General features: G+C 48.5%; 1 protein-coding gene across 1 annotated transcript in view; it reads right to left on the bottom strand.

Annotated features, from left to right (window-relative positions):
- Window positions 1-1,319: 1,319 nt before the first annotated feature.
- Window positions 1,320-14,895, bottom strand: part of WARS1 (tryptophanyl-tRNA synthetase 1) — a 39,180-nt gene continuing 25,604 nt past the window's right edge. Inside the window, exons 9-11 of the mRNA XM_048485391.1 lie at window positions 8,608-8,781; window positions 4,106-4,246; window positions 1,320-1,801 (exon numbers count right to left, since the gene is read on the bottom strand). Of these exons, the coding sequence (XP_048341348.1) occupies window positions 1,643-1,801; window positions 4,106-4,246; window positions 8,608-8,781 (474 nt within the window). The 3' untranslated portion in view covers window positions 1,320-1,642. The remainder of the gene's footprint in view (window positions 1,802-4,105; window positions 4,247-8,607; window positions 8,782-14,895) is intronic.

Here is a 14,895-nt window from a genome sequence, read left to right on the forward strand (position 1 = left end):
GTGGGGGAGTGCCAAGGGAATGGGTGTGCGTTGTGCACCGGGCGCACGCCTGGGCCCCCCCGGAAAATCGCCCCCGTCCTTCTCCCTTTTTCCGCGCCCCCACAGCCCCCTTGCGGTGCCCCCCCCACGGCACATCCCCCACACCCCTTTCCACACTTACCTACGTTCTTTTTCTTTTTAAAGTACTTTTTGAGGCTGAAAAAAGCGGCCTATTTACAGTTCAGGTTAAAAACTGCCTGAGGAACTACAGCTCCTAGGAGACCTTGGGGCTCACAAGGTCTCCTGGGAAGTATAGTTTGTCAGGCAGTTTTTCCCCTGAACTGTGAAGAGGCCTCTTTTTTCAGCCTCAAAAAGTAATAGAAAAAGAAAAGGAACGTAGATAAGTGTGGGAAGGGGGGCGGGGGAATTTGTGCCATGGGAGGGGGGCGGAATGGGGCTGCAGAAAAAACACACTGTGCACTGGGTGCAGTTTGGCCCAGCTATGCCTCTGGTGTAAAGTGCTGTCAACTTACAGCTGAGTCATGGCGATCCTGTAGGGTTTTGAGGAGAGAGACATTTGGAGGCAGTTTGTCATAGCCTGCCTCTGTGTAGACTGAGAGAGTTCTGAAAGAACTGTGACTGAGCCAAGGTCACCCAGCAGGCTTCACGTGAAGGAGGGGGGAATCGATCTCAATTCTCCAGATTAAACACTAGCCCACACTGACTCTGGTACGTCAGACTGTTCTCGAGAAATAATGGCCATTTCCCTGTTTTAGAGGGTACAATTGTACATCACATGTTTTCTGAAACCTTGTACCTCCCCCCCGCCCCACCCCTGGAAGAGTCAGATCCAGAAGCCAACATAAATGACAAGCAGGCATCATTCACAGAAATATTAACCACCCTATGGTTTTTAAATGGCTGGAATATATGTACAGTTTCTTCTAATATAGAAAATGAACTTTGGGAAGAAACAGTGTGTGTATGTATGTGTAAGTGCTGTCAAGTAACTTCTCACCTTTGGCAACTCTACGCATTAATGACCTCCAAAATGTCCTAGCTGGCATAAACAACCTTGCTCCAGTTTTGCAGGCTGAGAGCCGTGGCTTCCTGTCTTGAGTCAATCCATCTCATGTTGGGTCGGCTTCTTTTCCTGCTGCCTTCAACTTTTTCCCAGCATTATTGTCTTTGCCAGCGACTCTTCTCATCATGGGACCAGTTTGTCAGAATCTGTACTTAAGCTCTTTAAAGAAATGAAGGGATCCAGGACAAACCTGTCTGAAATGAGAACTCCTACCTGTTATGAAAATATGCTTAAAAGGTCTCAAGGTAGTACATGCTGATGGAATTGTGATTTTTTTTAATTAATGCGATTTTAGCATTTTCAGACACCGAAGTCCATAAGAGAGGTTCATCAGGTAATTCTGGTATCCATTACTATAGCCCAACCGAGTCTTCGCCCAATGCCAGAATTGTACAGGGAGTATCTCAACATTTTCCTAAACAGCTGCTGAGGCTGAGCAATTGGGGAGGATGCAGGTAATTGCCTTAAGAGGTAACACCAATTCGTACATTAGGGAGTGGCAACGTAACAAAAATGCAAAGGTTAACGTTGATCCACTAGGCTACAGGTTACAGACCAATTAACATGCACATCTGGAATTTAGTAATCGAATGCCAGCTTCCTTGGAGTCATGAATTCCTTCACCATTTCACTTGTGAGTTGCTTTCGCCTTTGCTGGTGAGCTGCAATCACGGGCTGGAGCGTTTCGATCAGCAGCTTCTTCAGTTCTCCTGTTAGAAGGGCTCCGCTTGTATAAGCCTGACAAGAGAATATGAGTGGTTATGGCCAGTAACATCTGGGAAAGAGTTCTTCTCTCTTCCCCCTGACAGGCATGCAGAGCTCTCTGCCTCGTTCAGTGAGAGGGAACGATGCCTCTGGTTGCCACCAAAATGGGGCACTTGAAACACAGGGCAAGAGGGAAGACTTGGGGAGGGCCCTAGGAGCACATACTCCAATCCAATCCAATCCAATCCAAAAACCTTTATTAGGCATAAACCAGAAGTACCATACATTCCAAGTACAAAAACAGGGTCATTGTTATATATCATGTAGAACATGGATTAAAAATGTAGCAACTGCTTCAGAAATTTCTACATTAGGGCTGTTCAATAGCTTAGACATTTTTAGTTTGTCTGAGAGAAACATAAATTCTAGAGGTAGTAAAGCTCCCAGATCGGTTCTAATATCATTATACCTCGAACAGTAAAGCAGGATATGAGGGATTGAGTCCATAGCGTTGGGACAGTACCGACAACAACGCTCACTTTGTGGGATGTTAAGGAAACGACCTTGAAGACAGACAGAGGGGAATGAGTTGCACCTTGCTCTTGTCATGACCCACCTGCACTTATAATTAACAAGCTGTTCTAAATATACAGCAGGGATTAATTATTCCTCACGAAGAAGAAGAGTTTGGATTTATATGCCACGTTTCTCTCCTGTAAGGAGACTCAAGGTGGCTTACAAGCTGCTTTCCCTTCCTCTCCCCACAACAGACACTTTGTGAGGTAGGTGGGGCTGAGAGAGCTTGCAGAGAATTGTGACTAGCACAAGGTCACCCAGCAGGAATGTAGGAGTGTGGAAACACATCTGGTTCACCGGATAAGCCTCTGCCACTCAGGTGGAGGAGTGGGGAATCAAACCCGGTTCTCCAGAGGGCTCTTAAGCCCTTTAAAACTCCCCCACACTCTGTAGTAGTAAAATTGATTGCATTTAGTCAAAAACCATTACAACACAAAACAAAAACTAAAGACACAAAACTCACAACAGAGCACAATCTATTACAAAGATAAAATTGGTCAGCCACTCAGCATTGAAGTTTTCCTTTCAAGCACTTTGGCTTTGCTCTTTCTGGCCACAAGGGCTAAAAGAGCCACTCCACAAGAAACAAGTGTGTCATATGTGTTCCACAGCATGTGACAGACTTTTGACTATTTTAATTTACGTCTGGGAATGGAGGATAGTTCTGTCATGGCTACTAGCCAGGATGACTAAATGGAACCTCCACATTCAGAGGCAGTAAACCTCTGAATATCAGGGCCAGGAGAAGTGCCAGATTTAGATGAAGAGAGGCTCTAGGCCAGGGGTGGCTAACCTATGGCGCTGCAGATATTCATGGACTACAATTCCCATCAGCCCCTGCCAGCCTGGCCAACTGGCATGAACATCTGCAATGCCATAGGTTGGCCACCCCTGCTTCTAGGCTATTTTACTTATGAGGACCATTCCAATCCCCCATCCTCACAACTAGAGGAAGATGGAAGATGTTTTAAACCGAACTGAGTAAAGTTGAGGATGATGACGGGTATTTAAAATTCTGCAATTCACAATTCCTCCTCTAAAGGTCATAAGATGTAAATGTTAAATACTGTAGAAGGGATTGGAAAAAAATGCACAAACATCAACATTAACACTGTGAAAAACTTTTGCCATAACTGAAATTTGTAAACATTTTGTGGAATAAGCAGGAATTTGCCAAAAATATTATACATGGCTAGAGTTCCCTAGATTTTGAGGCTTTTACAGGAATTATTCTGAGATGGGAAAATGGATTTGATCCTTTTTGAGGTAGTTTATAGTAGAAGAAGAAGAGTTGGGTTTATATCCCCCCTTTCTCTCCTGTAGGAGACTCAAAGGGGCTTACAAACTCCTTTCCCTGCCGCCCTCACAACAAACACCCTGTGAGGTCACTGGGGCTGAGAGAGCTCCGAAGAGCTGTGACTAGCCCAAGGTCACCCAACTGGTGTGTGCACAGGCTAATCTGAATTCCCCAGATAAGCCTTCACAGCTCAAGCGGCAAAGCAGGGAATCAAACCCAGTTCCTCCAGATTAGAGTACACCTGCTCTTAACCACTATGCCACTGCTGCTCCTAAAGCAACTATCTCTGCAACCACTGGATTTATGCAGTGTCCATTATTTCAATGGAACATATATACAACCTTTAGTGAAGGGAGAAATGAAAACTTTTAACAAGAACTGCAAAACGCTGATTGCCTCTGGGGTTCTATAAAGTGGTGATGGATAAGCATCCCCGCGGGGAGGTGGCAGTCCTCAGTGCTTACCTGTTTGATCTGATCCAGCTTCTCATCATCTTCAAGGAAGAACGTGAGGTACATGTAAGAGACGTCCACATCGCAATTGCCCCCGTACTTCCGGTGCTCTTCGACAGTGTCTTTCCCACCAGAGAAGGCATGCTTGTTGATCTAGAACAAGATAAAAGGGATTTCAGGACACGGCGAGATGATTGTTTTGATTGCGTTTCTCATCCTACCGTGGCAGTCAGCAATCTGAACTCACTGTAATTGCAGGTTGCTCTGTACACATCTATAGAAGAGCAACCGACATATTAAATCACAGTAAGTAAAATCGTCGAAGGCTTTCACGGCTGGATTCAACTGGTTCTGGAGGGTTTTCCGGGCTGTGTGGCCGTGGTCTGGTGGATTTTGTTCCTAATGTTTCGCCTGCATCTGTGGCTGGCATCTTCAGAGGTGTATCACAGAGAAAAGTCTCAGTGAGAAACAGAAATTTCTCTGTGATACACTTCTGAAGATGCCAGCCACAGATGCAGGTGAAACGTTAGGAACAAAATCCACCAGACCACGACCACACAGCCCGGAAAACCCTACAGAACCAGTAAGTAAAATAGATTCTGTGTGTTCAGTCCAATGGCACATAGAGTGACTCTTGGAATCTCACAGACAGGAAGAACCAGAGGACTTCTAAAGACAACCCACTCTCCACTCAACCTCTAACTTAGGGGCCCCTGACCTTTTGAGCCCATTGGCATCTTTGGATTTTTGAGAGGGGCTGGTGAACTCCACCCCAAAATGGCCGCCTCAGGAAGTGGAGCCAAATGGAATGCCTCTTCACATTTCCTGGGATCCCTCTTCACATCTCCTGGGAAGAAGGACGTCCTGAAGAGGAAATGGAGCAGTCCACTGGATACTCACCGTGAAGGGTCCTTCTCCTGGTAGGCAAGGAGGACATCTTGGCCCTCCCTGGTGCATCGTTAAGTCTCCAGAACAGTTTGTTGTTTTCTTGTGTTGCCTGATGGGATGGGCAAATTGGCGCTTTATGGGCCTCGATGATGCAAGCCTTTAAGGTAGAACTGACTGCTGCAGTCGAGATTTGTCTGCCCAGATCAGGTGGGGAGACAGTGATGAAGAGACTTTTGGTTTGTCTAATTCCCTCAGGTCTGAGAATAAAGGCCTTCAGTGAGCGGCAGACATCAAGGTTATGCCAGGCAGATGTCCTCCGTCTCCAGGAGAACCACACGTACTAAGGAAAACCCAAATACTTACCAGCCTTCCTCATCCTCCGGGAGGAAACTCTTTCATTTGAATAAGGGCAGCCAATAACGACCCTGCCTTACAGTGGTCCTGACCACTTTCTGAAAAGCTAGGTGGGTGTCAAAGGAAATACTGGCAGGTACCACGGCACACTTGGGCACCGTGTCGGGGAATTCTGATCTAACTCATATCCATCTGGACTACAGCAAGTCACTGACAGAGGGATCGGCTCTACCAAGGTGCAAGCACAGCCAACAGGTCTGGATGAATAAACGCTCACAAACTATGTCCCCACAATATGGCTGCAGAGAGAATAAAAGATAGCCTTGTGAAAGTATTCATGCAACATATGGGAATGACCAACTTGGAAAGGAGGAGCAGCTCACCAAACTGAGGTAACCTGCTGACTTCAGGCATGGGGAGAACAGATGAGGGGCAAATATTCCTCCCTCACTAAATGGCCTGACTTTCATGCTTAGTGAGGAGTTAATCCTCCCCTCCTCAGAGCTATGGTGGAGAGGAGGAGGAGGAGAAGGAGAAGAAGAGGAGTTTGGATTTACACCCCACCTTTATCTCCTGTAAGGAGACTCAAGGTAGCTTACAAGCTCCTTTCCCTTCCTTTCCCCACAACCGCTCTGAAGAACTGTGACTAGCCCAAGGTCACCCGGCAGGAATGTAGGAGTGTGGAAAAACATCTGGTTCACCAGATAAGTGGGGAATCAAACCCGGTTCTCCAGATTCGAATCCACCTGCTCTTAACCACTACACCACACTGGCTCTCAGGATCCTGTGGACTGGTTTTCGCTGATCCAAAAGGATCTTCTGCTAGCCACAACTTTCCTGTTTCTGAGACTTATTTCCAGTGTCACACATCGCAGTGCTGGGGCGTGTGCTCTTAGGCGAAGGAGAACACACACAGCTGTCAAAGTATCTTGGAAGTATTTCACAACACACCTAAAGACCATGTTTTGTCCTGTCAAACATTCTTTTTTGGTGACTCACTGTTTTGTACAAATGCCACAGCGTGACACACCCACAACATACAGGGTTGGCCCCTGCCATTTTTTTTCTTTTCTTTTTTTTTGCTCAGTCAGGCCCAGAACTGTTTCAATATAGCTCCTGGCCTATGTGGCTTTTTTCCGTGCAGGTCCCACGACCCTATTTGGTGGTCAAAGGGGATGCTTGCTTCCCCTATTCACAAATGGAAAAGGTGGCTAGATCCAACCCATTCAGGATGCAGAGACCTCAGACTGGAACACACGTGATCACAGAGAGTTCAGATTCAAAAGAAGTGTAAATTTACTTCTTCACAGCTGATCAGACTGGCAGAATACATGGCAGCACCCAAGCCACAGACCGGCCCAGAAAGCTTGGCTTGAGTAGCAACTGTTGCCATGTAGCCTGCAGTTCCGGTGCTACGGACAGGCGACCAATGGAGACGACTGTTTGCTAGCTTAATTTACATCTGAGTCTGTCACTCTTAGAGCCATGGAAACCGGCTCTGTATTTTTAGAAGAAATGACATCACGAGACCTCACACTTACGCCAGCGCTTGGCACATGCCAGGTGAACAAACAGGATGCTCAGTACATTAAATATTACCCTGTTGGCTTTGTTGCCAAGGCCAGGATCAGATGGGTACAGCTGCATGTGTGTGTGATTCAGAAGCTTCAAAATATGTTTTCATACAAATTATAGCAAAACAAAGCATAGGAACATAAGAACATAAGAACTAGCCTGCTGGATCAGACCAGAGTCCATCTAGTGCAGCACTCTGCTACTCGCAGTGGCCCACCAGGTGCCTTTGGGAGCTCACATGCAGGATGTGAAAGAAGTATGCCCTTCTGCTGCTGCTGCTCCTGAGCACCTGGTCTGCTAAGGCATTTGCAATCTCAGATCAAGGATTGGTAGCCATAAATCGACTTCTCCTCCATAAATCTGCCCAAGCCCCTTTTAAAGCTATCCAGGTTAGTGGCCATCACCACCTCCTGTGGCAGCATATTCCAAACACCAATCACACGTTGCGTGAAGAAGTGTTTCCTTTTATTAGTCCTAATTCTTTCCCCCAGCATTTTCAATGAATGCCCCCAATGAAAGCAGAAGAAATGGAAAGGGTGTCCCAATCAGGGTGCCAATTAACATACGTAAAAAACAAGAGTTCCCTCTGATATCTCTACAAATAGGATAAGATGGGCTCCCCTGCTGCTTTCACTCCTTCAATCAAAGTTTTCCAACTTTTTCGAGCCTGTGGGCATTAGTGAAATTCTGACACAGCACGGCTGGCGCAGCTACAAAATGGCTGCCAAACAATACCTGCCAGTGGTGGAACCAGCCACAAAATGATTGCCGCAGCTTAATTTCAGTAACACAGTGTAGATCCTTGGGCTGTGGTGGTGGTTGCTGCCAAAGAAACATTTTTAAAAATCTGCACAGCTAGTCAGACCTTCAGTCCGAAGCCTTGCTGGGCAAAAGAAGAAGAGGAGTTTGGATTGATACCCCACCTTTCTCCTTACAGGAGACTCAAGGTGGCTTACAAGCTCCTTTCCCCACAACAAACACCTTGTGAGGTAGATGAGGCTGAAAGAGATCCGAAAAACTGTGACTAGCCCAAGGTCACCCACCAGGAATGTAGGAGTGCGGAAACAAATCTGGTTCACCACATAAGCCTCTGCTACTCATGTGGAGGAGAGGTGAATCAAACCCGGTTCTCCAGATTAGAATCCACCTGCTCTTAACCACTACGGCTCTACCTGCTCCCTCCCACTTCCTAAAAACACCTGGTGGGCACTAGAAAAGTTGTCAGGGGTACATTTGGGGCAATCTTAGAAAAGATGCCCAGGGGCACTTTAGGATCCCATGCTTTAAAGGAACTCTAACGTGGCCTTTTCTTTTGTTTAAAGCACTGTTTATATGCGCCATCACAAAGTGCTTTCTGCTTTTTTACTTTCAAAGTCCAATAGCTATTTTTAAGCTGAAAGACTGCTTCCAAAGAGGCTGTGTATGTTTTGTCACAGCTGTCCGTCCAGTCAGTACTCTCCACAGTCCCTTCTACTTCAAACTGGCAGAACTTGTCTTCTGTGAACCTCAAAAGAAGACGGCACGCATGACATGACAGCAATGTTGAAAACTGAGCTTCCCAAAACCAAACTGCTCTTGTCACGTAAATCTAGCCTTTCTCCTTTACCAGTTAATAAAACTGAGAAAACACACAGAAATCTACTTTTTAAAACATCCACAGGTATTTGCATGCTGCAATGTAAGACTTCTTCTCGTACCTTTGTTTTGATTTGTTTGGGTGTGTCGGTGAGAAAGATGGACGAATTGGGGTCGCTGGCGCTCATTTTCGTTTGGGCCCCTTGTAAGGCTGGGAAGAACACGGAATGCATTAACGCCGGCTTGGGGTAGCCGATCCGCGGGGCCACGTCTCTGGTCATTCTGAAATAGGGATCCTTACAAAAGAAGAGAAAAAAAAAGACAAGCATGAACAGCCTTGTGTAAAAGACAGCACACGCGGTTATCTGATTAGCACTCAACTAGCTCCATCTCTGTTATCTGGACAACATCAGCCACCTAACACAGACTTTCACCTCAAACTGAAGAAGTTGTTTTTCCATTCTGTGTTTCTCTACTGTAAGTAGTCTCAAAGGAGCTTACAACTGCCTCCCCCTGGACATCTTCCTGGACCATCTTTGCCTGGACCATCCAAGTCAAGGCAAAATGAAGTAGTGAAATTAAATTACCAGTCCTGTACCCTAAGACCTTGTTCACAAAATACTGGGGGGGGGGGGGGGTGTCTCATAAAAACAGTCAGCATCATGTAGAGGTAGGGTTTGAGGTCTGGAAGGCCTGGGTTGAATCCCCTAGTTATGCACTGTCAGCCTAACCTACACCAAAGGGTGAAAGATAGGATGAAATGAAGTAAGGGAGAAAGATGGTATAGGCCATTTTTTGCTCCCACTGAGGAGAAAAGGGGTAATATTTAAACAAAAGCACTGGGTTTGTTCCTGCTGAAAGCGCTCTCAAGTCACAGCTTACTTGTGGTTACCAATCTTGATCCTCCTTGATCTGAGATTGCAAATGCCTTAGCAGACCAGGTGCTCGGGAGCAGCAGCAGCAGCAGCAGAAGGCCATTGCTTCCACATCCTGCATGTGAGCTCCCAAAGGCACCTGGTGGGCCACTGCGAGTAGCAGAGTGCTGGACTAGATGGACTCTGGTCTGATCCAGCAGGCTAGTTCTTATGTTCCAAGAGATGAGGAAGGGTCTGTGAGAAGCATGAATGAGGAACACCGGACACCAGTGTACTTTTCCCCTGCATATTAAGAATAGTGGAGAAGGATATTGTTTAACACTGTGCCAAGGTATGGGAACCTCGGTAAAGGAAGGAGAGGACTTCTTGAAGCCCTGTAGTTAACTCAGCCTTGGCTAGAGAGGGTGCCTTGACAACATTGCCAGGTATGAAGAAGCATGCATGGATTCCTTGGAACAAGGTAATCTGTGTCAGTTTTCCTGGAAGCTAAGCCTTAAGAGCAGTTTTCAACTCTCATGGTTTAACTCGGAAGCATAGGGAGTAGGTATTAACTGAAATGTCCTTGAGGATGTAGAGAGTTCGTTTTCATTGCCACTGAATAGTCACAGACACAAATCTTGCAAGGAAGGCAAGTTCAGAACAGCAGCTCTAGATACTGTTAACTATTCCATTGTTATTCTCTGGTTTGAATCTGGAGTTGGTATTAAAGGTGTTTTCACTTTTTTCTGGCTGACTGAACACAAAGAGACTGCACCAGAATCATCTGGGTGGAATTTATCTTGTGGGGCACCCCAGAGGTCTATTCTCTCACTCACGCTCTTTAGCATACATACGAGGCCACTGAATGAGATCCAGAGATGTGGGGTTGGGTGTCAACAATGTGCAGGTGACACCCAACTCTATATTTCATCATCCAAGCCTCCAGATGCATCTGTCTTGGTTCTGAACCAGTGTTTTTAGGTGGGGGCTCAGGCATTACAAACTGAAGCCGGATTTAATGCTGGCGGGAAAGGCTGACAAGAGGGACTGAATCAGTTTGTCTTAGATGGTGGCTTTGTCAAAAGCCGGGCAAGAGTTTGGGGGAGCTTCACAGACCCTGCCTTGGCTGTTTGAAAGGCAGGTCCGCAAGATAGCCAGGAGCACTTTCCATCAGCTACATGTAAAGGATTCAATGGTGTTGATGGTGAAGTAACCTTGAGTGCATTCCACAGCCCGGGCGATGGGCCAGCTTCAACGGCGGAGACTTTATCTTTGCGCGGGAGATGAGGACTCCGTTCCCATGGGAAGCAGGAAGGGGGATGGGGTGAATAGAGTTATAACCTGTGTTTCTGGCGGGAAGTGTCATTCCTGCCACTGCGTGTACTTGAGCTTTTCTAGATGTCTGAATAAACGGTCCTTTTCACCAAAGAGCCTTTTATTTCTGCTTCTATGGAATTCCTTACATTGTGGCAGGAATCTTTAATCCATCTACTTTACTAGTGCAGTGGACCTCTAGTGTCTCGACATGGAGAGGTTGAATGTTACTGCGGAAGGTGCGGTAGCCCCCAAAGAGGGCTCCGACCTTTCCCTTCTGGATCTGGAGGAACCGGCAGGAGAACGGGCCTCGCTGGTGGCTCTTTCCCGTCCTCGTATCAGCACGAGTCTTCCTTTACTCCGTTGGAACGAGGGACGAGACGACGACCATGGGGACTTACATGAGTCGTTTGGGGCGCTGTCTATGGATCGAGCGCCTGTGGATCGGATCTCCACCCGTTTTCGTGTGGATTACAAACCTCAGATGCAACCTGTCATGGAGGAGACGGGCCTGACCACCTTTCATGCGGAACCCAGGAATCCATTGAACGGTTCCTGGACTCGTATTTCGGTGATGCTCCCAAAGAACCACCGTGGCACAGCACTGGGGCCCGTCCAAAGGACACCGGGACTAAACCTGGGATTGGGAGGGGTGTCCGTACTGTTTGCCAATCGGACCCCCCTGACCCTGGGTCAGCGGCCGCACCGGAGGTGCCTCGGGGAGCCACCGGGGGCTACGGAGTCTCCGATGTCTCGCTTCCAGACGACGAAGAGTCCGAGGAAAGCCTGCACTCCCAGCCGGATCTGTTCCCTCTCCCATCGAAGGAAACCTGGGATGAGGAAGTGGGACGACTGCGAGATGCCCAAGAAGCATGGACCCGTGAACGTCAGCTATGGGAGGAGGAACGGGCACAGTTGCAGCAAGAGCGCGAAAACCTGCAGAGGGACCGGGAACGGCAACGCAAAGAAGTCCAGCTCGAGTTGGACCGTGCCAAGGATGCGCTCCAACGGCAATATGCCCAGAATCTGTCAGTCCATGATAAAGTCCTGGAACACTCCAGACTGGATTTACAACGGCAACGCGAAAGCGTTCAGGCCCTGCGCACGCAAAGTGAGCTCACTGAAGCTTTTAAACGGGATCTAACTGGCTAAATTGGAACGAGAAAAGCTGCTCTGCATGCGCATCTACAGGATGCATTGACCCGCAAGGAGAGGGAGCTGGCTGCGTTGGAGAGGGAGCTAAGGAGGCAGCAGACCAGGAAGCCCCAAGTTGGAGTCTATGCTGTTACTGATCATGCCGGGCGTCAGGGGCCACGCATCTGGGTCCCGCCACCCAAACGCCAGCGGTACCGCCAGCGCCCGATTCCGGCCCCCCCTGTACATCAGCTGCCTGCCCAACCTGCTCAACCCGCGCAACCGCCGCCCCAGCAGGTGCCAAGAGCCGTGGAAAGGGGCTACTATAGGCCCCCGATACCAGCCCGTTTTGATGGGACCGCTTCCAAACTTCCCTACTTCATTTTGCAACTCAATGCCCACTTGGAAGACTATGATGATTTATACCGGTCTGAGCGCGAAAAAATACGGGACATCGGCTCAGTCCTGGATGGGGCAGCAGCCGACTGGTTCGTGACTCTTTTGGATTTGCAAAATGAAGACTCTCGCACGGTGTCCGCATTCCTCCAAGCCTTAAGAGCGCGCTTCCAAGATCCAGGCGCCGAGAATGAAGCTATCCGCACCATCAAAACTATCCAGCAAGGCAACCGCCCGTTTGCAGAATTTGCCCGTGAATTTCGTGCGGCGGCTGCTCGACTTCCTCCTGAGTGGCCTGAACGCATGAAATGCGAATACTTCTCGGATGCTGTGGGCCGGCAAGCTGCGTGAAACGGTGTTTTTAATTCGGGTTCCCCGTACTATTGCCGATCGGACCCACTTGGGGTCCCACGTGGCGTCTCGCTTGGAATACGCTGCGTGCCGGAGGCCGCCCCACGCGCCAAAACCTGGCCACCTCACTGGCGCCCACCAAAGCCAAGCCCAGCCGCCTCTACCGAAACCACTTCGAACGCCGTCGCCCGACTGGGATTGTGTCTTTTACTCGCGGAGGGCCAGGTCATCTAGCCGCCAACTGTCCCAAAGAAACAAAAAAAACCAACCGCCTTCCCGCTACGCGCATCTCCATCTGCCAAGCCACCACGCAGATCGGGTCGCCTCCGACGGGTTTCTCGGTTCTTAAAAGCCCGGCCTCCGAAGGCGGCTTACCCAGAGGAGGGGGGAAGCAGCTGTGTGCCTTTCTTCAGCCCCCCCATGGACATGGGCCCCGAGCTCTGACGCTGGTGAGTGAAGGCAGCGCCTCCCCATTACTGTCCAAGCCGCTTGGCCAACCCCGCTAAACAGCACACCTCGCGATTATAGCCTCGGCCCTTGTGGATTCTGGCTGCTCCCATTGCTTAATGCGGCCCCAGGTGGTAGAGAAGGAGGAGCTAAGAGTCTGGACCAAATTCCCCTGGCTAAGCTTCCATACCATTCACCCAAATGGACGGCAGCTCCTCGGGAACGTAAGGACCGGCCCAGTTCAAAAAAACACAGCCGGTTCTCCTCCGTTGCGCTCGTAACCATTGGGAGAAAAATTAGTTTTATTTTGAAGCCGAGTGGCCAAACACTCCATAGTCTTGGGCATGCCATGGGTTAGTTGTTACATGAACCAAAGTTCATTTGGAAGAAGAACGGATCTTAGAATTCACTGACCCTCCTTGCGGTGAACACATGAATTGGGGGGAAAACCCAACTTCTCCTGACACACCCCCCTCCCTGGCTTCTTCAGCCGCAGTGCCTCCCGATTCTATTGGCATCCCACCTGCGTATCATGATCTAGCCAGAGTTTTTCAGGGAGCAAGAATCGCGACCAGTTGCCAAATTCCCACAGAGACACTGACTGCAAAATCACCGTTATACAACCAGGGGCGCAACTGCCCCAAAGGTAGAATCTACTGCATGAGTCCTTAAATGAGGAGAAGGAACTTCGTGCCTTCTTGGACAAGAATTCCTCGCTCAGCGTGGTTCATGCACGGGCGGGCTACCAAACACACACATGCTGCTCCCCGCTTTCTTTGTCGTTTGTAAAAAAAGAAAGATGGCTCTCTTTACGGCTTTTGCACAGATTATCCCGAGGAGTCTCAATGCGGTCTCCCCTGTCCAATAAATATCCTTTGCCTTTGATCAAAGACCTTTTAGATGCACTCGCAAAGGGCGATTTTCACTAAAATTGGACTTGGAGAGAAGCTTACTACAGGGTCAGAATTGCTGAAGGCTATGAACACTTGACTGCGTTTAACACAAAGTTTGGACAGTTTGAATACTTCTGATAATGCCATTCGGGTTAAGTGTGGGGCCCCCCGCTTTGGTTATGGCCCTTATCAACGAAGTTCTCCATGATTTATTGTACAAAGGGAGTTGTGGTATACTTAGATGACGATGTTGAATTCTACTCCTCAAAACATGGAAGAGCATGAAACGTACTTGTTAGTTCGAGAGGTATTGAAAACGCTTGGCTTGACAACTCTCTCTTTGCCAAACTCTCCAAACGATGCTGTTTTCACCTCAGACCTCCATTGGACTAATGTTGGGGTTACCTTTGATCTCGCCTCGAGGGCTTGAAAAATGGACCTCTGCTAAAATTGACGCTGGTCCCTCCAATGGCCTGCCCCCACCAACCGCCTAGAAGAACTCCAATCTTTTCTTGGTTTTGCTAATTTCTATCGTGACTTTATACCCCAATTCGCTGAACTGACTCTCTCCTCCTCCCTCACAGACCTCTTACGCACCCCCCTCAAAGGTAAAAGATCCAATGTCCGCCAAGCCCGGGCCCCCCCTTCCCTGGTCTGAAGAGTGTCAAAACAGCCTTTCAACCTCTTAAAGTCTGCTTTTACCAATTCCGAACCTATCCTAAAGCTAATCCCTCGACCCAGACCTCCCCGCTTTGTGGTTCACGTGGATGCTCCTCGGACAAAGCACTTGCCAAGGGCAGCCCTGTTGCAGAAAAATAAAGATGGTAGGCTGGTTCCGTGTGCTTATTTGTCTAAGAAGTTCTCTGGTGCTGAACTCCAACTGGACTGTAGGGAGATAAAGTTAGATCCTGCGGCCATCAAAGTAGCACTCTCCACTTGGCAGCCACTGGCTGGAGGGGCTAGAAACACCCCTTTCAGGTTTGGTCGGATCACAAAAAACCTGGCAGCTCTTTCTACCCCC

Source organism: Sphaerodactylus townsendi, linkage group LG02 (genome assembly GCF_021028975.2).
Source record: "Sphaerodactylus townsendi isolate TG3544 linkage group LG02, MPM_Stown_v2.3, whole genome shotgun sequence".
NCBI lineage: Eukaryota > Metazoa > Chordata > Lepidosauria > Squamata > Sphaerodactylidae > Sphaerodactylus > Sphaerodactylus townsendi.